Source organism: Haliotis rufescens, unplaced genomic scaffold, assembly GCF_023055435.1.
Source record: "Haliotis rufescens isolate VD_foot unplaced genomic scaffold, xgHalRufe1.0.p SCAF_6, whole genome shotgun sequence".
NCBI classification, from domain to species: Eukaryota; Metazoa; Mollusca; class Gastropoda; order Lepetellida; family Haliotidae; genus Haliotis; species Haliotis rufescens.
This window is the reverse complement of record NW_025964334.1, coordinates 35,419,683-35,442,480: the sequence shown is the minus strand read 5'-3', so window position 1 is coordinate 35,442,480 and position 22,798 is coordinate 35,419,683. Positions and strand designations below refer to the sequence as shown.

At 41.4% G+C, this 22,798-nt stretch overlaps 1 protein-coding gene and 1 long non-coding RNA gene across 2 annotated transcripts; one reads left to right on the top strand and one right to left on the bottom strand.

Moving 5' to 3' along the window:
• Nucleotides 1-1,358: 1,358 nt before the first annotated feature.
• LOC125374617 lies at nt 1,359-3,989 on the top strand. The gene is made up of 3 exons (XR_007218702.1): nt 1,359-1,452; nt 3,336-3,442; nt 3,575-3,989. It is a non-coding gene; the product is annotated as an uncharacterized LOC125374617 (long non-coding RNA).
• Nucleotides 2,307-3,320, bottom strand: LOC125374616. The gene is made up of 2 exons (XM_048385578.1): nt 2,771-3,320; nt 2,307-2,441 (listed from the first exon to the last, which is right to left on the bottom strand). Exons 1-2 carry the CDS (start codon nt 3,309-3,311, stop codon nt 2,416-2,418), a joined length of 567 nt encoding a protein of 188 aa, XP_048241535.1. The 5' UTR covers nt 3,312-3,320; the 3' UTR covers nt 2,307-2,415.
• Nucleotides 3,990-22,798: the final 18,809 nt, after the last annotated feature.

Genomic DNA, 22,798 nt, shown 5'->3' with positions numbered 1-22,798 from the left:
AGACTATAATATGATGCAGGATTGACCATAACTGGATCACCCAGACTAATTTCAGGTTGAATAATTGAATGGCCAGATGTTAAAATATCATAAGGATTATCCCATTTCTTAAAGGAACCACGGGAAGATGAATGTGTACATTCATCAATATTGTCACCGAACAAACCATTTCTACATGTCAAGCTGTTTAGAACTATTTCCAACCTGCTTTCCAAGAATGTATCCACTAATGAAGACAATTCATGATGAAACGTGTTACTAGCTACATCCAAAGCCTGTGCCATATCATCGCCCAAATTACATACTTGTAACCAAGCGATTGGTGATAATTGGGGACAACATTGGATGTCACTGCTGGGGTCATTTATGTACATAATGTTTGTCATGACACTGCATTTTGGTGTATGATTTTTTGATACATGCCAGGATCTACCAATCACTTGGTTATTATCAAAGAAAACTGTTAAAGAGCCTTTTTTAGGGGCTATGAGAGCTGTTTCCGTGCCAACCTTCAACCAGGATGTAAGTGATGGATAGGAACCACAGGGTACGGAAATTGCAAATGATATGGGCGTGATGATTGTGGGAAGGCCAGCAAAATATAGAAATTCCACACATCTTGCTAACATGAGGTTTTTTTTAAGATTGAAAACTGTCGGTATCCTCAACTGTGTGACAAACTAATGCACCTAAGAATGCCAACGAGAACATTTCTACTTTTCAACCAGTCCTGAATGTTTAAATTCTCAAACTTTTTTGAAGATTTATATTGGTCTCCAACCTCTTTTATGTCATCTTCTAATTGGGAATTGATGTAGCTGCCAAGGCCACGTGACAAAGAAGTGAGTTCATACTCAGACAAATTGACAAATCATCCAACACATTTTGTACGTTTTCAGGAATGGAGATTAATATTTCATTTGTATATATACTTCGCACAGGCAGTGCACAGGTGGGTTGATCTGGGTTGAAGGTACTTTAGTTCTTTTAGTTTTTCTTCTACTTTTTGGGGGAATGTTCTTGATTTAATAAGATACACTTGGAACTCTCGATTTTTAGAAAAGATTTCGTGTTCGCTGCAACTGCATTTTCTGCCCATGTTGTACTTTTAAGATATATACCTGTAACATTACAATAAATAGTATTAAATGTTTGTATATTTTACACTTGTTTTCTTTTATGGCTTAATGTTGGCAACCAGAAGGACATTTGAAAATATTACTCCAAAATGTAAATCCAAGGTAAGCGCCGTAAAAGCATAGCTCCAACTTACGAGCGCTTCATTTATTTCTGCGACCAAGCACGGTTTCAGCGTGGCATGTATTGTCTACCATAGTTTTAGTTGGCGTTAACTCACGATTTGGGTGTTGCCTCCCTTGCCGGGACTGCAGGTGGCGTGGCAGAGTAGGAAGCATGGTGGACGGAGAGAGGGGTTGACAAAGTACATTTCAGGTAATTTTTTGACTTTCAATGTTGTCTTTTTTACTTATTTATAGCACAAAATGTGTCCAAATGGCGGAGGGGTACTCGGGTTCACAATAACCTGCGCAACAAACGGGGTAATGTAATATGAATCGATGAATGAAAGAAGTTTTCGTAATGAACATTGACCAGGTCCGGGTTACCCCTAAAACGAGCTATAATAGATGAAATGAGCTACAATACCATAGATCATTCGGTCTATTGCAAGGATGAATCGATCAACACAAGGGAGTGTGCCTTTAATGCGTACTTCCGCAAAGCTGTTGTCAGGCACGAGTTCGACAAATGAAAATTCATATTACGCATAGACGAAAGCACCTTCATAATAGCGACTGTCGAGGTGTAATAAATGTCAAAATACACAAGCAATTCACTAAATACAAAAATAAACGCACAAAACGCTGAAATTTACCTTCCAAACTTACATGAAGCACACATGGGTAGCCGACATCTGCAATGGGTTACTGCGCATGACCGGATGTCGGGTGAGATATCATATTTTCCGCAAAACAAATCAATAATAGTCGACAACAACAAATTCTATGGTGATGTGTACGGGACAAAATAAGAAAGTAGTTAGGAACATAATATTTATTGCCTTTCCGTGGATTGCAATAATTGCCCCATGGAGTAATGTCATTGGTCGAAAAAAATACACAAGTCTCACAGCGGGGTATATTAAGGCTCAAAATATCAGATAACATTCTCATCACATGAAATGTCTGACACGGAATCCTGTGAAGAAGCAGCAATTCCACAATAACAAACAAGCAAGGTAAAAAATTTGATCTGAAAAAGTGATAATCAGAAAATAAAATACAATATAATATTTGTGACATAAGCAACATTGTAAGGCGAATACGTGAGGTTTAAAATATATTACCTGATTAAAATGAACATCATTCTCTATTCTGACGTCTGAAAGCAACGCCATCACTGCAGAGGGCCGCCAGAGGTTCCTGCAACGTAGAAATGTACCTTATAAACTACTGATTACTTTACAATGTCCTAACAAATAAATGTTCCCAACAGGAGACAGCATTGTTTGAGCCAAAGGAAAGCAAACCCTTGAATACCGGAAAAAATGAAAAAGGACAACGCGCCAGAACAAAAATTCACCAACGTGGGAAAAGAGGAAATACTATCTGGATGACAGCAAAAAAATATCAAGTGCGCTTTACATGCGGAAATTTTTTTTTCAAAAAGATAATTGTTGATGACAATACAATGTGTTAATAAAATGTGAAAGTAAAACAAATGAATTGTGAAGAAATAAGTATAAACATACCATTGGTATCGAACACATCTGTCAGGTTTTGCAGTACCTCTGCAACATCACGCAGGAATGTCAATAAGAGGCTTTTCCTACTGTCCTTGATGTCCCTGTTGTAGGTTAAGGACAGGGCATCCGCCACATCCTCGGCACCCATGTCACGGATCACCTCAATGTCCCCAAGGATAACTGCTTTAATGTCCTCATTTCTCCGGCGGCTGATGTCAAAATATTTATCACGGTCTGCGGTAAATATGAAGACTGGTTCCAGACGATGGATACGACCAACATCCTTGGAAATGACAACATCCTGGCAATAATCCGTCCGGTTCTTCTTGCATTTAGATGCCAAATGTACCAGATCCTTGTCCACAGGGGTTCCTGACAATGTGACGTGGACACCTTGCTCCTGGGGACGGGACAGGTAGCCATTCTGCCAATGGTGTCTCCTCCACATGTCAACCTCAGTGGACAGGTCTGTTACGTGCATGTATTCGGTGTCGTCTGGCAGCTGGATGTCCAAAACATGCATCATCTGTTGTTTCATCTGTTCCATAGTTTTTTTATATATTGTCAACAGGGTATGGAATTAGCCAGTTTAACTGGAGCTGAGGTATATGCAGAGGTTACAACTCCCACCCATCAACATTTCACTGGGGCACGCCAGCAATGCTCAATAAATACAAGGTGAGTACATACGGAAAATATTAATACAAATAACATATTTAGACATATTTACATGAAATTTATTCCGTTTGAACCGTACTTACATATATATTCATAACTGAATACTGTGAATTAATTTGTTTCTTTTTATAGGCAGAAAAAAACACTACGTGCAACTCTCCCAAGACATCGGGGGTGAGCTTCCCTTCTCCTGGAGAAACTACCCATCACAGGGAACAGCAGACTGACCTGTCCCACTTTAGAAAACCAGACGAAAATCGCTGTTCCCTGTTGGATCGAGAGGGATGGGCCGGGGGACGATGAGAAGGGTCCCTGGGTCGGCTGTGATGTTGGCCAGTGCATATACTGGGTACATTACAGATATACTGGCCATTATGTGAAGGACAAGGACCTAAAAAAAATAAAATCAATTCCCTTCTATTGTCCTCGGCATATTCCATAAAAATATTTTATACAATGTACTTGTTTGTTGTTAAATTCATTGTGGCTTTGGGGTAGGGGTGATGGGGACAGACACGGGCGATTACACGTTTAGTAAATGTCTCATATTTACTTACATTCTCAAGCCTGTCAATGTTGTGAAATTTCCTATCCCATCTGGTGGGTGTTGGTAGGCCAGGGGGCATCCATCTTTTTATGCGACGGTTGCTGCTTTCTAAAATAAAATCACCCCCTTCACCCTTGCTAGGATGGCCAGAGACAGACATCGATGTAGTGCGGTCAAGGAACGCACGCACATCTGTTGAGGCGAGTCGACGGGTATGGAACTCCCTGTGAGGACAGAATGTATCATACTTTCGTTTAACACAATAATTGCAAAGGGAGATAATTCAAATGAAGCGTTAATTGCAATATGATATCGTTAAATGGCATGAGATTGTATAATTATTTAGAATGAAAGTGTAGTTTTTAAGTACCTCAACGTCAGTTCTTGATATTGAGTCATGTCGAGGCCGTAGTACAGATCACTGGCACGGGTTTCACTCTCCCGAGCAAGGTCTTGGTTCCCACGCCTCATATTACAGCTCGGAATAGATATACGGACAGTACATTTGTCAGAATGGAATCGGCCATGAAAGTGTAATTGTCATTCTTGACAGTGAGCATCCATTTGGCATATCCGTCTGCTGTTGGAATTTGTTTTTTTTCCGGATGGCATCTCTGACATATGGTAACAACAGTTCCCTGGTTGTTCCCATGAGCAAGATCTCAAGTGTCTGCCACGCCTTGTGGTGATCGGAGGCGTTCTCACATGCAGACAATTACCTTGGGTGATCTATAGCCTAGCAAACCTACCAAACCTTAAATGACTATGGGCCACAACAACGTAAATCTGCCACGAACCATGTTGATTTCCTTATGGCCGGGACCGCGGACAGGTAACAGGCGACCAAAAGCCAAAAGTCCACTGATGTCACAATCATGCATGTTATGTGACGTCACCATGTGTTGTCGAAAGTCATCTGACCCATTGTAACACTCCTGACATGGCGCGTTGATAGGCTGAGGTAATTTGTCGAGATGCCAGGTTAAAGGGGAGTCCATCACACCCAACCACTGTCCACTGTCTACCACCCCCTACATTGGTTTCCACCATAATGTGCTGTAAGAACCGTTTGCATGAATCGAAGGTTGGTTGGTTTGTTGTTTAACGCCGCTCTCAGCAATATATATGACGGCGGTCTGTAAATAATCGAGTCTGGACCAGACAATCCAGTGATTAATATCATAAGCATCGATCAACGCAATTGGGATCGATGACATGCATCAACCAAGTCAGCGAGCCTGACCACCCGATCCCGTTAGTCGCCTTTTACGACAAGCATAGTCACCTTTTACGGCAAGCATTGGTTGCTGAAGACCTACTCTACCCCGGAATCTTCACGGGTCGCATGAATCGTAGGAACAGATTTACATGAACAGGATTTCCAATGATTAAGTTTGGTTTAAGCATGCACATTGCTTCACTAATTTCATATTTTCCCGAACATGTGTTTTTTTTAGTGAACTGTACCTCATCAACATTTTGTACTTCATATTCTTCCTGTCTTACGTCACTCTTATTTTCTGTAGGCGGGGCATCAATGACATCTCTTATAACGCTACCAAGCTCTTGTTCAGAGAGAAATTTAATTTGTGCATAAAGGAAGCGCATCCCGTGTTCCCTGAACACCCCACAAACATCCCTTGCAGCTGTCATGGCGGATTTGGTTTCTGCAATAGCAGCTGGTGTGTACACTAACCACTTGTAAGGGCAGTACTGGGGGTCATTTTATAGAGTTGTATTTAGTTGGGGCTCCATATGCAAGTTGGTGGTGATAACACTGATAAGGGCCTTGCAGTCATACCGGGCGCGCCAATTCCTTTTGCAAGGACCTGGTTATTGTCAAAAAAAGTAACCATATCCCCAGATACTGGACATTTAATGGGCTCATTGCAAATAGTGTTAAGCCATTTTTTAATGGTTCTGTTCGAGCCACAAGGGCTTGAGGCTGCATTTACACTGCATCCACCCTTACTACCTGTCATGAGATATAACATGAGATTGAGCACAAACATTAGTGGGGCCACATAGCATCGCACTAGCCTGCCCATTTTTTGTTTCCCTGATGCATCCGTTATACCTGTGGCACCCTTCAAAAAGGCAACTGTGACAGTATTTCTCGGTTCTAACCAGTCTTTGCTGTCAAAGGATTGTAATTTAGTCATATCCCTATGCTGTTGACCAATAGCCTCTGCATCTTCCAATAAACTTTGGTTTTGGGATTGTCCAAGTGCATTGGCAATGAGAGTCAATTCATCGGTGTCATATCGACCATCCACAATGTTCTGTGCCACATCTTTCGCATTTACCTTCTCACATGTAGGCGCAACATGTTCTTTGGCATATTCATAACATGGTTGACATAAAAAGTTCTGGGTTGGCGTTCAGAGATGCCTGTCCCTTAGGCTTTGTTTGACTGCAACTTTGATTTTTTTGCATTTCCTGATATTTTGTGGACGCAAACGACTTTATGATTTTGTCTCGTACACATCACTATAGAATTTTGTTGTTGTCGACTATTTATTTGTTTTGCGGAAAATACGATATCCCACCCGACATCCAGTCATGCGCAGTATACCATTGCAGATGTCGGCTACCCATGTGTGCTTCGTGTAAGTTTGGAAGGTAAATTTCAGCGTTTTGTGGGTTTATTTTTGTATTTAGTGAATTGCTTGTGTATTTTGACGTTTATTACACCTCGGCAGTCGCTATTATGTTGGTGCGTGGGCTTTCGTCTATGCATAATATGAATTTGCATTTGTCAGTCGAACTCATGCCTGACAACCGCTTTGCGGAAGTACGCATTAAAGGCACGCTCCCTTGTTTTGGTGAGTGAGTGAGTTCGGTTTAACGCCGCTTTAACAGTATTCCAGTTATATCGCGGCGTTTCAGCTTAATGTGGGAGGAAAGCCCGAAGCGATGCAGGTCTGACGTTTACCACTTCAGTGAAACCCAGGAGCACGGGTATGGTGCTGACAAACCTAGAAACATAATCGGGGCGAACCGGGATTCGAACCCACAATCATAGGTCTCTGGCGTGCTCAAGGGACGCAACTCTGCACAGCGAATCGCGGCGCCTTAGACTGGGCCACCCGTGCCCCCTCCCTTGTTTTGAGCGATTCACCCTTGCAATAGACCGAATAACTATGGTATCGTAGCTCATTTCATCTATTATAGCTAGTATCATCTATTATAGCTCGTTTTAGGGGAGCCGGCGGCGGATAACTTTTTCATCACTGCGTCTAGCGCGGCTGTGGCCTGAGAAAAAGCCTCACTCGTAAACAAATCGACTTGTCGCGCATTCATTCTCAAGAAACCCTGAATCCCACAAAAAGCTGCATAAACACTCAGGGACTGATTGTTTTTTTAAATTCGCAAAGAAGATGTGGAAAACTAACCTTTGGAGCGCCTGGTTTAGGTAAAAATCTGACATGTCAAGCAGCGCACTTGTTAAACACTGTTTTGGAAGATCCACATTTTCAACAATGGACGTTGCAATCGTTCTCCCTGCCATCTAGCATGCTAATCAGTGATGCGGCCGACTCATTCCTGTACTTAATATTAAGGGGTACAGAGTCTTTCAACTCGCCTTGCAGCTCCTCAAAGCTAATTGGTGGTAGAAAACGAAAATTATTGTCTTTCGCGTCCAGATCATGTGAAAACTTACTTTGCACAAGAAAAATGTCATCATCCGAGTCCATTGTCACGAGTCTGAGAGGCAACCGCACACTGCAAACAACAGTGACCATGTGCCACTCAGTCAGCATTCAAAGCGCGTGCATTTCGAGGCACGGGCAAGCACGTGACGAAATGGTTAGCTCTGATTGGCGCACTACCGCGGGGTACGATCACGATGAGTGAAGGGTTAGAAAGGTAGAGAAGAGAAACAAAATTTCATAAAACATTACAAATCCTTGTAAACTTTTCGGTTAATAAGTCGGATAAGGGACTCGGTTCGGTCTTTGTGCCTGGATGCAGACCTGAGGGTTGTCGGGATGGAAATAAAGACATCGGGGCAATCCCAGTCCATTCCACATCGGACCCGGGGTAGAATAGGTCTTCAGCAACCCATGCTTGCCGTAAAAGATGACTATGCTTGTCGTAAAAGGCGACTAACGGGATCGGGTGGTCAGGCTCGTTGACTTTGTTGATGCATGTCATGGATCCCAATTGCGTGGATCGATGCTCATGATATTAATCATTGGATTGTCTCCTCCAGACTCGATTATTTACAGACCGCCGCCATATAGCTGGAATATTGCTGAGTGCGGCGTTAAACAACACACCAAACCAACCAACTGCCAAAAGCGGCGTTAAAACCATCGGGGCAATCCCAGTCCATTCCACATCGGACCCGGGGTAGAATAGGTCTTCAGCAACCCATGCTTGCCGTAAAAGATGACTATGCTTGTCGTAAAAGGCGACTAACGGGATCGGGTGGTCAGGCTCGTTGACTTTGTTGATGCATGTCATGGATCCCAATTGCGTGGATCGATGCTCATGATATTAATCATTGGATTGTCTCCTCCAGACTCGATTATTTACAGACCGCCGTCATATAGCTGGAATATTGCTGAGTGCGGCGTTAAACAACACACCAACCAACCAACAATTCTACATCGTCCAAATTGGTTTGCGATTATCCAAACACAAGGAACATATTCACAAATCAGACATATTACCAATTTGCTGAGCTTGTGCCATGGGAGAGTTCATGCCTCGGGGTGTTTTCAATAACTGTCCCATAAACTTCATTTTAAACAGCAGTAAGTATATTTTTTAAAATTTGTATCCTTGTGCTCCCGTTGACTCAAAATGCACCTCTTTACAAACTTATGTGAAGTCATATATAAATCCGCACATGAAGGTAGACCTCGCCTCAGTGCATCGAACCATGTTGATATTTTTGTTCACTTTCCTGTTTCTCAATTGTGTGGATCGATGCTCATGATATTAATCACTGGATTGTCTGGTCCAGACTCGATTATTTACACACCGCCGCCATATAGCTGGAATATTGCTGAGTGCGGCGTTAAACAACACACCAAACCAACCAACTGCCAAAAGCGGCGTTAAAACCTAACTCACTCACTCATCCATACTTAAACGTAGGCTTACGGTAGTCGTAGCGCTGACACCTCTTTGTGGGACGGGGTCAGCAATGTCACAGCTGGGAACACCAGAAATGGGCTTCACAACACAATCAAATATGGCATTCATTGACTGTCAAATATAAATAAAATAACTACAAAAATCTTTCATGTGTAGTTTTCCAATACGATGCTATTTCTGTGCTGCGATTCTTGATTATTTTATTTGTCCCCAATGGAGCAAGTTAAAACGAGAAACTAGGACTGCAGCATCATCATTTAAACTTTGTTATATATTCAAATATAATCACATATTCCAGGAAAACTCATAAAATACGTTATGAGCAGCTGAGCACTAATATTTCCGTGCTGCATTCGATTTCTCAAATGTCATTATTGGTGCAAGCAAGCATCTAAAAGTAAAAATGAATCTTGTTCTTGACCACAAAGACACAAATAGTGTCAGCTCCTACATACAATACACACGTTTGTGTGTGATAAAGAAAGAGATTAATGATGTTGCCTAGGTTACATATAGTATGTTAAATAGTCTGTACATGTATTTTCAGTTTATTCAATCTAAATATATCCATTATAAATGTCGTCACGATATGGCTGAAATATTACCGATGTGACGTTAAATATTTACTCACTCACTCACTCAAATTCAGTCTCTTGTCTTGATACACTCTATTACATATACCTAAACCATAATATTCCCAATTATACTCAAATTACTTCAATTAGAATGTAGTACATATATTATGTGCTGTTAAACCTCTTTAATCCGGACGAAACTGTTCCTTCTGATCATGAGTGAGTGAGTTGTGTTTAACGACGCTTTTAACAGTTTTCCAGTTACATCACAGCGTGTCAGCTTAATATTGGAGGAAAGCCCGAAGTGATGCAGGTCTTAGACGTTTACCACTTCGGTGAAACACACGAGCACGGGTATGGCGCTGACAAACCTAGAAACAAAATCGGGGCCACAATCATAGGTTTCTTGCGTGCCCAAGGGACGCAACTCTGCACAGCGAATTGCGGCGCCTCAGACGACCGGGCCACCCGTGCCCCCCTTCTTATCATGAATCGTTCGGATTAACGAATCTTTGCTACGTAAAAAAGTTTTAATTATATATATTACATACTATAATGTATTATATTGCATCATCTATTTAATATTTCCCAAAAGGAGTTGTCCCCAAAGCGAGTAGTCCGGAATAATGAGGTCCACATTAACGACGTTTCACTGTACACATTATCTATTCGGGTTATCCCAGAAGAAAATTAAAGGGCCCTCGACGTTAATTCTTAATGTTCAAATGTATTATTATAATGTCATGATGTTTTATTGTGAACACATCAGACATATAAAAATGCATTCTAATGAAATGGTATTCTATTTATTGAAATGTTAATATGTTTGACAATGGTTTCAGTTACAATTTTGAAAACGACGTATTAAAAACTAAAATCGATTTCACTACCCACGTATCAGATGATTAAAAGGATTTAAATCGCTATATAAGTGCAATAATCTTGGACGCGACGTCAAACCCCATTACATTTCACCATTTCCTAGTAAATCGACTATAATTAGGATGAAATAGATTCGGGCGATTGATATCAGGGGAAAGCCCGAAGTGATGAACGTTAACAATTATCGTGAAACCCATGATCACGGTTATGGCGCTGATAAATCTTGAAACATAATCAGCTAATCTGGTCATTCGAACCCACTATCATTGGGTTCTGGTACGCCTAAGGGACACAACTCTGCATAGCGATTTTCGCGCCTTAGACAACCCAGATTATTATGAAATGCCTTTGCTAGACACAGACTATCACCCATGTGTAGATCTGGGGTAGAATAGGTCTTCAGCAACCCCTGCCTGCTGTAAAATGCGACTATGCTTGTCGTAAGAGGCAACTAACGGGATCGGGTGGTCAGGCTCGCTGACTTGGTTGATGCATGTCATCGATCCCAATTGATCAATGACAGGTGTGCTTCTTCGCCGTGGTTTGATGCAGAATGTGAAAATATGAAACGCTACAAATACAAAGAGTTAGACATGTTTAGAATTAGTGGAGATATAGATACTTTAAAGAACTTTCATGTAGTCCGCAATAGATTCAAAGAAATATGCCGCCAAAAAAAGGATGTATTTGAAGAATCTGCTATTGTAAATATTCTTAACTCCTGTAATGATAAGAGGAATTCAAAAAACATTTTGGTCCGAACTGAAATTTCACCTACGGAAGCTACCCGTAACAGCACCCAGTATTGGTGTTTCTCAGTGGATTGATTACTTTAAAACTGTTTTGAAAACTGATGTGGATTTTGTTGCGTTCTGCAAAGCTGTTATTACAGAGCATCCAGTAAATAGCATGAATTGTCATGTGTGTAACGATGAGGGTGTTGACAGTTTGTTAAATCAAGATATAACGGCTAAAGAAGTTTCAGAAGCCATAGATTCCCTCAAATATGGTAAAGCAGCTGGTCCTGATGGTATTTTACCAGAGATGATAAAGTATGGCAGTGATGTTTTAATTCCACATCTTCTAGTTCTTTTTAACAACATTCTATGCAGAGGTAGTTTTCCAGATCAATGGTCTAAAAGTATTATCTTCCCTCTCCATAAGAAAGGTAATGTTCATGTTGTTAACAATTATAGAGGCATTTCCTTGATGGATATTTGTGGTAAGGTTTTTACCCAGGTTTTGAATAATAGATTAAAGCATTTTGTAAAGTTATATGATAAGCTCCCGGAATGTCAGGCTGGCTTCCGAAAAGGATATTCCACAGTGGATAACATGTTTATTCTTCAATCATTAGTGCAGAAATATTTGTCTAAGTCAAAAGGAAGATTTTACTGTATGGTCATAGACTTTCAGAAAGCTTTCGACTCTATTAACAGGGATCTTCTTTGGTTTGTTCTGCATTCAAAAGGAATTCATGGGAAACTATTTACGATCATACAGGACATTCTAAAACTCTCGCTTGTGTTAAAATTTCAAAGAGTAGCATCTCAAATTATTTTAGCAGTCTCAGTGGTGTGCGACAAGGGTGCGTTCTAAGTCCTCTTTTGTTTTCGTTATTCATAAATCAGTTGGAAGAGGACATCCAGCAGTGTGGTGGTAGAGGGATATTTGTACACGAGGATTTACTGGAATTGGTTCTTCTCTTATATGCGGATGACTTGTGTATTTTTGCAGATTCAGTTCTTGAACTACAGAAGAAGATTGATGTTCAACACAAATTTTGTAACAAATGGGGTCTAAAAGTTAACATGGATAAAACTGATATCTTAGTTTTTCTTAATGGTGGTAAGTTAAGGAACTACGAGAAATGGAAACTGGGGCGTATGCCTGTCAAGGTTTCTACATATTACAGTTATTTGGGTATTATATTTTCAAACAGGCTGTGTTGGTCGAAAGCAGTTCAGACATTAGTTTTGAAAGCAAGTAAAGCTTTAATTCCTATAAAACAGCTTAGTTATAAACTTCGAAATATCGCTCCCAAAGAGTTGTTTAAAATGTTCGACTCTCAGATGAAACCTATTATTTTATATGGTTCAGGGATTTTGGGGGTTCATAAATGGTTGTTTCTTGTTTGCCCTATTTATGAAGATACTCGCTCAAAATATTTCCCATATTTAGACTTCATTACTGGTAATAATCTTAAAGACACGCTGGTTAGAATGTTAAACTCTTCTGATGTAAACCGCCTTGAGAACTTAGCCAATTATGTTAAAAATGCTATCTGTCTTCGTTCTTCTTACCTGTAAATATTATTTCATGCAGCACTTGATGTGAAACTAATTTGTATATATATGTACGTTGGCCTGAGGCCTTATTACCGAATAAACTGATTGATTGATCCCAATTGCGTGGATCGATGCTAATGATGTCAATCACTGGATTGTCTGGTCCAGACTCGATTATTTACAGACCGCCGTCATATAGCTGGAATATTGCTGACTGCGGCGTTAAACAACAAACAAACAAGACATGTCAGTGGAAGAAGCTGTTTGACCAAGAGCCTTCGCGGGTCAGTATTTCACGTGAAGGTAAATAGCATCATTTCTTACACACATGTGGGTGAGAAATCCATTTGAGATAACTGGTATCTAACAAATGTGTGAGATCCAATCCAGGGATCGTGGTTGGCTACTTCATGGTGAGGACCTGTTGTCAGATTATGACGAAATACTTTCCTGATCGCAGTGAGTGGGTGAGTGAGTTGTGTTTAACGACGCTATTAAGAGTATTTCAGTTATAAATCGGCGTGTCAGCTTAATGTGGGGGGAAAGCCCGAAGTGATGCAGGTCTCAGACGTTTACCACCTCGGTGATGACTGATTGGTTTTACATTGTTACCCCCTGGATGCCACAGCGAAATATATGTCCCTCCTCATCAACACTCACTTCGAAGTCGAATAAAATTCAAAATACATCACGCACACTAACACACTTCACAGTTTTGAATTCTCTGAAAATTAGGTACATCGTAAATCTCGCCATCTTTTAAACATTACTAACTCATTCACGGCGTAAACTATTTACTGTCTGTTAAGAAATCTAAATATCAGATATTTACTCGAAGAATTGAATTTAAAAAAAAGCATATTAATTTGTGATCACGAGTAGATTTCTATCTGTTTTTCATCAAATCACCAATGATAATTCTAAAACGCCGCCGATACGTCCTCAATTATTTAGAATGAACGCCGAAGTGTTCCTTCCGCCCTATTCAAAATAGCGTTACCAAATCAGATTTCATGTATGCCGGTTATGAGACGCCTATTACATTGCGTATATTACTCAGCTGCGATACATGCATCCCTGAATTCCTCATACATTTTAGAATCAAATGACAAATGGTCACCAACACAAATTATCTAGATGAAATCAGGAGAAATAAATGAGGTATGGAACCGAAGGCTGTGCTCAGAAAATGTACTCGATGAAATGTTAACAAGCAAAATTCAGATTTTACCCTGTGTAGCATTCTCTCCTATCTTGAGATATCCATTCGTCTTATTGTTGCATGTATTGGTTCACGTGTTTGTGAATATTCATGGGAAGAGTAATCGAAGCACGATTTATGGAATTACAAATATGTTCATTACAATAACAGAAATCGTTGAAGTTTCCGTCCTGTGTGACGCCGTGTCTGACGCAAAATCACGCTTAACTACGACGGTAGATATCTGCTTATTCAGACTAATTCTCTTGGTTACATTGGAAAGCCTAAAAAGAAATATCAGGATGCAGATTTTTTCTGATTATTAACATGTCACATATAAATATAAGCTTCCTCGAACAACGAAAATCCTCCTGTGAAAATCTCGCGTAGTTGATCACGCCATTTTGAAAAAGTCGGTCACCGGTAGTCTTGTCATATGGAAATAAACGATGTTTTACAGATTTGATAATTTCTTTGATGTTAAAATTATTAACTCGTCATCAAGTGGGTTCTTTCGTCTTATCTCGTTTACATTCTCATCATCACCTTGATAATCCACAGACATAGCGGACTCCTTTTTGTGTAGGGTCACATTATTTATGAGTAGTAGGCAGTACGTCGAGTGACGTCACTCGGGTAACCGTTGTCTTTTGTATTGATGCGCCACTGCAATCAATCGTGAGAATAGACAAAATGCATTGATTCGGTGTTAAAAAGGTGCGATTTCGCTCGTTAGATACGTTTTGAAACAACTCGTTGAAAGATAAATGGTATCTGACAGACACACGTGTAATAATCTCTATATAATCTGTCCATCACATCTACCCTAACGCCGCCCACGTGCGTATCGACGTCTTGAAATTGATAACATAATACCATGCAAACATTTAATGACACCGTATGTTTCATGGGCCCTTTCCTTTTATGTTGAGAAAATGAAGTTGTTGTATGATAACATATTATGGCACGGGCTAGTAGGCTCTTTACCGAGATGATATTCCATGATCTGACAACCGTGGGAAGACACCTACACATGGATCAATGTCTGAGGCATTAGTGTTGTTCCCTACCTCTAGACACACGTGTGGAAATCAACAATGTGAAGCCAACATTTTACCTTCTGTGGGTATATTGTTATACGGAAAGCATGTTGTTCGCAGGGCATTAGCGCTTGAGAGAAATGACGGACATCATCTGCGTCAGTGTTGTACACGTGTGAGGAATCGAACCTTGATCTTTAACGTGACGAGCGAACGCTTTAACCGCTCAACTACCCCACCGCCCCATAATGAGCTCTTAAGGGGCATCACAGTTCCGGGACATTTAATTCATAGCATATAAACAATAAAACAACAAATACACACTGAGCGAGATACAATCAAAACAACGATCCAGCTCTGACATACATGAGGTGAGCGGAGTTCCAGGTCAGACGTCCACGAGGTGAGCGGAGTTTCAGGTCAAACATACATGAGGTGAGCGGAGTTCCAGGTCAGACGTCCATGAGGTGAGCACAGTTCCAGCTCAGACATACATGAGGTGAGCGGAGTTACAGGTCAGACATACATGAGGTGAGCAAAGTTCCAGCTCAGACATACATGAGGTGAGCGGAGTTCCAGGTCAGACATACATGAGGTGAGCGGAGTTCCAGCTCTGACATACATGAGGTGAGCGGAGTTCCAGCTCTGACATACATGAGGTGAGCGGAGTTCCAGGTCAGACATACATGAGGTGAGCGGAGTTCCAGGTCAGACATACAGGGGGTGAGCGGAGCTCCAGCTCTGACATACATGAGGTGAGCGGAGTTCCAGGTCAGACATACATGAGGTGAGCGGAGTTCCAGCTCTGACATACATGAGGTGAGCGGAGTTCCAGGTCAGACATACATGAGGTGAGCGGAGTTCCAGGTCAGACATACATGAGGTGAGCGGAGTTCCAGGTCAGACATACATGCGGTGAGCGGAGTTCCAGGTCAGACGTCCATGAGGTGAGCACAGTTCCAGCTCAGACATACATGAGGTGAGCGGAGTTACAGGTCAGACATACATGAGGTGAGCAAAGTTCCAGCTCAGACATACATGAGGTGAGCGGAGTTCCAGGTCAGACATACATGAGGTGAGCGGAGTTCCAGCTCTGACATACATGAGGTGAGCGGAGTTCCAGCTCTGACATACATGAGGTGAGCGGAGTTCCAGGTCAGACATACATGAGGTGAGCGGAGTTCCAGGTCAGACATACAGGGGGTGAGCGGAGCTCCAGCTCTGACATACATGAGGTGAGCGGAGTTCCAGGTCAGACGTCCACGAGGTGAGCGGAGTTTCAGGTCAGACATACATGAGGTGAGCGGAGATCCCGCTCTGACATACATGAGGTGAGCGGAGTTCCAGGTCAGACATACATGAGGTGAGCGGAGTTCCAGGTCAGACATACATGAGGTGAGCGGAGTTCCAGGTCAGACATACATGCGGTGAGCGGAGTTCCAGCTCTGACATACAGGAGGTGAGCGGAGTTCCAGGTCAGACATACATGAGGTGAGCGGAGTTCCAGCTCTGACATACATGAGGTGAGCGGAGTTCCAGGTCAGACATACATGAGGTGAGCGGAGTTCCAGGTCAGACATACATGAGGTGAGCGGAGTTCCAGGTCAGACATACATGCGGTGAGCGGAGTTCCAGCTCTGACATACAGGAGGTGAGCGGAGTTCCAGGTAAGACATACATGAGGTGGGCGGAGTTCCAGGTCAGACATACATGCGGTGAGCGGAGTTCCAGCTCTGACATACAGGAGGTGAGCGGAGTTCCAGGTAAGACATACATGAGGTGGGCGGAGTTCCAGGTCAGACATACATGCGGTGAGCGGAGTTCCAGCTCTGACATACAGGAGGTGAGCGGAGTTCCAGGTCAGACATACAGGAGGTGAGCGGAGTTCCAGGTCAGACATACATGAGGTGGGCGGAGTTCCAGGTCAGACATACATGCGGTGAGCGGAGTTCCAGCTCTGACATACAGGAGGTGAGCGGAGTTCCAGGTCAGACATACATGCGGTGAGCGGAGTTCCAGGTAAGACATACATGAGGTGAGCGGAGTTCCAGGTAAGACATACATGAGGTGGGCGGAGTTCCAGGTCAGACATACATGAGGTGGGCGGAGTTCCAGCTCTGACATACATGAGGTGGGCGGAGTTCCAGCTCTGACATACAGGAGGTGAGCGGAGTTCCAGCTCTGACATACAGGAGGTGAGCGGAGTTCCAGCTCTGACATACATGAGGTGGGCGGAGCTCCAGCTCAGACATACATGAGGTGGGCGGAGCTGGAGCTCAGACGTTCATAACACAACCGAAAATCCAGATCACACACATAACTACTTTACCATCTTATTTCGTTAAATGTTTTCCCATAATTTACATTTTAGGGAGGACTCAGAAGCGGTCTTTTAACTCCCAAATCCCACATTGCGGATCATTGCTCATAATTATATCAATCACTGGATTATGTGGTCCAGACTCAAGGGTTGAATATTGCTAAGTACGGCGCTAAAGAAATAGCAAACAAGTGTATACACTGTAGCTGATGTTCTTTATGTTTCAATGTTTTTAATACGATGCACATGTGCCGACCGACAAGCGCGTTATCTACAAAGTATGTTGGAGATAATCAACATGGTCTGCTAAACATGGATAACTATCATCAAAACCAGACACCACTGATAATCATGGAAACGAATAATAAACAACAGAAACTTAAGGATTTTGCTTTCGATATGCTTCTAAACTTTAGTGAATAAACACTATTTAAAAAATAGCATACAAACCTTTATACACTCACATAAATGTACGCAATACGTTATGCCTAAATGTACATACATATACATTTACTTTAAGTGTGTCTACATGAAGTTTTTCGACATTTTGTAAAGGTGATGCTTTGTTACAGTGCCCTTTACTGTCGTCACGACAATTGAATATTGTATACATTTATTACGAGCGATATGTCTCATTAAAAGAATTCTCATTTTATCGACTTCAGATTTCTCAAAGCGATGAGTGCCTTTAGTTGAAAGACCAGGACTTATTCACTTTCAAACACGTTATTGGTAATTTCACTCAAGTCGATTTTTTGGGGGAAGCACGGCGCATGACACCAGTAAAGTTAAGGAGGTGACCTGCCCTACCACCAGTCGTGTCTGACGGTGACGATTTAGCATATATAAAATATTATATAAGTGTGCTGGTTACCAATATTTAGATGTGTCATCTTAATATGGGAGGAGAGTGCAAGGTTGCCCATACTAAATATGGGCACTATATTGGCGCAGCTCACCGTAAAGAAGCCTTGGTCCAGACAGAAACCACATGGAAACTGTAAATCTATATTTACAGATGGATCCAAGGATGGTGAAGTAGCGGCTAGTGCCACTCTCATTGGATCCAGGACAATATCTTCAAGAATACCAGATAACAGCTCCAGATTCACAGCAGAAGCAAACGAGATTTTAACTGCAACACTATATATCAATAACCAATCTAAACATAAACAATTCAGTATTTTTTTTAGATTCTCTTTCGTGCCTTCAGGCTATTAAAACTATGTCATCTAAGCATCCTCTTTTACCTGAAATTGTTGAACTAATCTTGCTCCTGGCCAATATGACATCGTCTTTTGTTGGTTACCCAGTCATGTTAGAATCATTGGTTTGTTTGTTTGTTTGTTTGTTTGTTGTTTAACGCCGCACTCAGCAATATTCCAGCTATATGACGGCGGTCTGTAAAATAATCGAGTCTGGACAAGACGATCCAGTGATTGACATCATGAGCATCGATCCACGCAGTTGGGATCGATGACATGCTTCAACCAAGTCAGCGAACCTGACCACCCGATCCCGTTAGTCGCCTCTTACGACAAGTTCTGTACAGTGATCTGTATTAATTGCAAATTTTGTTATACTTAATAAGGTATGAGTTATCTTTAGTTTTGTTATGAACGCATTTAAATAATGGCACCGTTCATGTTTCCGACAGAGACATTCATCATCATACCACGGTGAACGTCTATAGTTATCGCTCACTCGTGTCTTTAACACAGAAGCGGCTTCTAAAATAGCACCAGTAATAATACGACTGCATCAGACAAGTCTGTAAGAGAACACAGTGCTGATTTCTCTAATGAGTCTTTCCACGTATACCTGTATTCTTTATGATTACTTAAGGGGTCTGACTTTGTGCAACAGCTTATTTTAATGCCAAAATGTACAGGTAGATGCTGCAATTCCAATCGAGATCACACGACACACTAAATGCCCAATAAATGAATAGTAACCGATTTGATAGTCAGTCCCAAATCTTCCATTTACAATATATATGTCGAGAATTGAACACATTTCCAAAGTGTTTTTCCCAAATTATTTTGTAATTTATCATATGGATATCTTTCCTTCTCAAATTGTGTAAAACAATCTTCTAATTATAAGTAATCATTACCTTTAACATGGTGAAGACCGCCTCCGTGGTCTAGTGGTAGAGCGTCCGCCCGGGGTTCGAACCCCGGCCGCGTCATACCAAAAGTCGTTAAAAGATGGTACTTGTTGTTACCCTGTCTGGCGCTCGGCATTAAGGGGCTAAAGCAAGGACTGATCGGCTCGGAGTCAGTATACTGTGTCTGAGTGGGGTATTCATGTTAAACTGCGCCATGGTATCTCAGTGAGCTAGCTCTATAAATCGGCATCAGTCCGGACTAGTACAAGCAGCCACACAAACACACACACGTACATGAAGTCGCTATATACGTGCAATAATCTTTGACACACCGTCCAGCGTCACACCGGGTGTACTGTTCATGTCTCCCAAGTACAATGATAGAAACTGTTGGGTACTCTTCCAGTGTACTCAATTAAAAATACAGCAAAATCTCTTTCCCATTTTGTCTATCTTTGTTATCATGCCAGGTCGATCTCTCCGGTTGGATATATGTAAACACACATCATGTATCTCTATCGAAACCGAACATACGTTGATCAAACAGAATAATAATAGCATTTTCTCCGTATCGAACATCAGTAACATATTGAGACATTTTTGTGGCTGGTAAACAAGAGTTTACATCTGAAAAATGTCACTAAAGTCATTTTCTTGACCATGTAAAATATAGAGGAACCAAGTCATGTTGAGATAAAAACAACACAAATTCATTATCGGACAGTTTGTTGTTTAAACCTGTATTCCAAGCAATGTGAGATATGCTTTTTGCCCGTTGACTCGCAAAAACAGCCCTGGCAACCCCGCTATTTCCCTGATACTGAGGCAACCTTTGACCTTGACCACAGCACCCGCGTCTGATCCACAGCTGAATTATTGTAGTGAGTGAGTATGGTTTTACACCGCTTTTAGCAATATTCCAGCAATATCACGGCGGGGGACACCAGAAATGGGCTTCACACATTGTACCCATGTCGGGAATCGAACCCGGTTGTTCGGCGTGACGAGCGCTTTAACCACTAGGCTACCCGACCGCTACCTGAAGTATTGTAAGTCCCCGCAGTCCCTTGAATGGTGGCCTCACTTTGGTTTCTGGCGATCTATTGATCACTTTTTTATTGTGTTGTTGAATAATGCTTTCCTTAAAATGTTCTCAACTAGTTCCAAAATCGAAACTGTGATAACCTAGTTATAATACTGTCCAACGCTGACAGGTTTTATTCAATATGAATTATAACATAAGCATAATAATTATAATATAATTTCTCGTCATGATATGGAGATATTACTCACTCACTAGTCTATATATCCTACCAACTAAATAAAGCGACAAAACCCTTTCCATATCCAATAGAAATCGCTGGATAAATCAGAGTCGATTGTACAATTCCGATTATATCATCAGCATGTGTTTATGAATCACTATCAAATAGTAATGATGTTCGCGAAAAGGGGAGCGTAATACTATCCTGCCCAACTGGTGGCACCCATCACAAACGCATGCACAATCAAGACAATAGTTCACCCGAAAAAATATGGGAACATATGGTACAAGTCAAAATAGGGAATTGCTTTACTGAGGCCTTGAATATTGTAACCTTGACCAAACAACTTCTGAGCAAGAGTCGTTTGACGCTTGAAATCTTGGTAGAAAAAGCATGCCCGATTGTATTATTTAAAAAGTTGTGAAATGTAGACACCAAAGAATGGAGCTGCTGGCATGTTGCTCTACATGAAGGGAAAGCTGACAATTGGACAGTTAAAGTTATCCCTCTTATCATACAGTCTTGTGGCGAGTGTTTTGTCACTCTGAATCTATATGCATAGATCTAAATATGAAACAAATGAGGCTGTCTCATTGGTTTCCTTTGTTTCTATTTCAGGTGGGTAAATCAGTGGAAGGGAATTGGCTGTTTGACTGTTATTGAACGACATCAGATCATTGATATACCTGAAGCTTAAGTTAAACTCCTTGGCCAAATGATCTTCTTTTGAATTTGCCAATCCGAACAGAAATTCCGATTCATATGCATAAACAGATCCGGAAGAAGGGGAGCACAATTGGTGCCCATGGGGATGCCTACTTCTTGCCTAAATATCTTACACCCAAATTTTACGTAGATGTTATCAATGAGGAAGTCCAACATTTAACATATTGTTTTGTCAGGAACCTAAATAAAGGCTTTGAGTTAAACTTGTTTTATAGTTTGTTTTGTTTGTTTGTTGTTTTACGCCGCACTCAGCAATATTCCATCTATATGACGGCGGTCTGTAAATAATCGAGTCTGAACCAGACAATCCAGTTTTTAATATCATAAGCATCGATCCACGCGATGTTTTAGTAAAGAGTGCTGTCCAATGATGGCCCGTTCCATTCTTGGATGTGTGAGAGTGACTGAGTGGGGATTATATTACCCTTACACTGTACCCTTGGGAGGAATCTAACCCTGGTCTTCGGCGAGGCGAGCTTCCCGACCTTCTTCAAGATATTGAGACCGCAAACCTTTGGATTCACGAACGACCGGACTATCATGGCAGGTATGGTCATACCCACGTTTGGGTGATCCAGGGGCTTAGAGATAAAGAACACGCCTTGATAAAACGGAAATACTCTTCAGCCCACTCACTCGCTCGGGTGTATCACTTGTGTATATGAAACAGTGTGTTATACAACAGTGCATGCTTGACTGTTATTCTTTCACAGGGGATACAGAATGAAAGATCCTCACCTTCCAATATACATTCATGAGTATATCTTGAATGACCAATACGACATCGTCGCATAATGACCTAATCAAATCTGGAAAGACAACCCAAGTAGTGTAACCGATAGTTGGTTTAATTAATGTAATTAATTAATACTTACTTTGGTGTCCCACTTCTTTTGCAGTAGATCTCGGATGAAAGATCTAATCACGGGTTTATAATCAGTGTATGGAATCAGAAGTGGTGTCACAGATTTGCTGAGTGCTGCGACCATTGTGTTACCAATGATTCCAACATGGCTGGGTAACCAACAAAAGGCGATGTCATATTGACCGGTATCAAGATAATTAAATAATTGAAGAATTTGGATTAAAAGTGGATGTTTACATGGCATATTTTTAAAAGCCTGAAGGCATGATTGGTTGGTTGGTTGGTTTGATGTTTAACGCCGCACTCAACAATATTCCAGCTATATGACGGCGGTCTGTAAATGATCGAGTCTGGACCAGACAATCCAGTGATTAATATCATGAGCATCATATCCACGCAATTGGGATCGATAACATGTATCAACCAAG

Coding starts and splice junctions, on each gene's coding strand:
- LOC125374616 (XM_048385578.1), bottom strand. CDS start 3,311: ATGGAACAGATGAAACAACAGATGATGCATGTTTTGGACATCCAGCTG. Junction 2,442..2,770: donor AGATGTGTTCGATACCAATG/GTATGTTTATAC, acceptor TCTACGTTGCAG/GAACCTCTGGCGGCCCTCTG.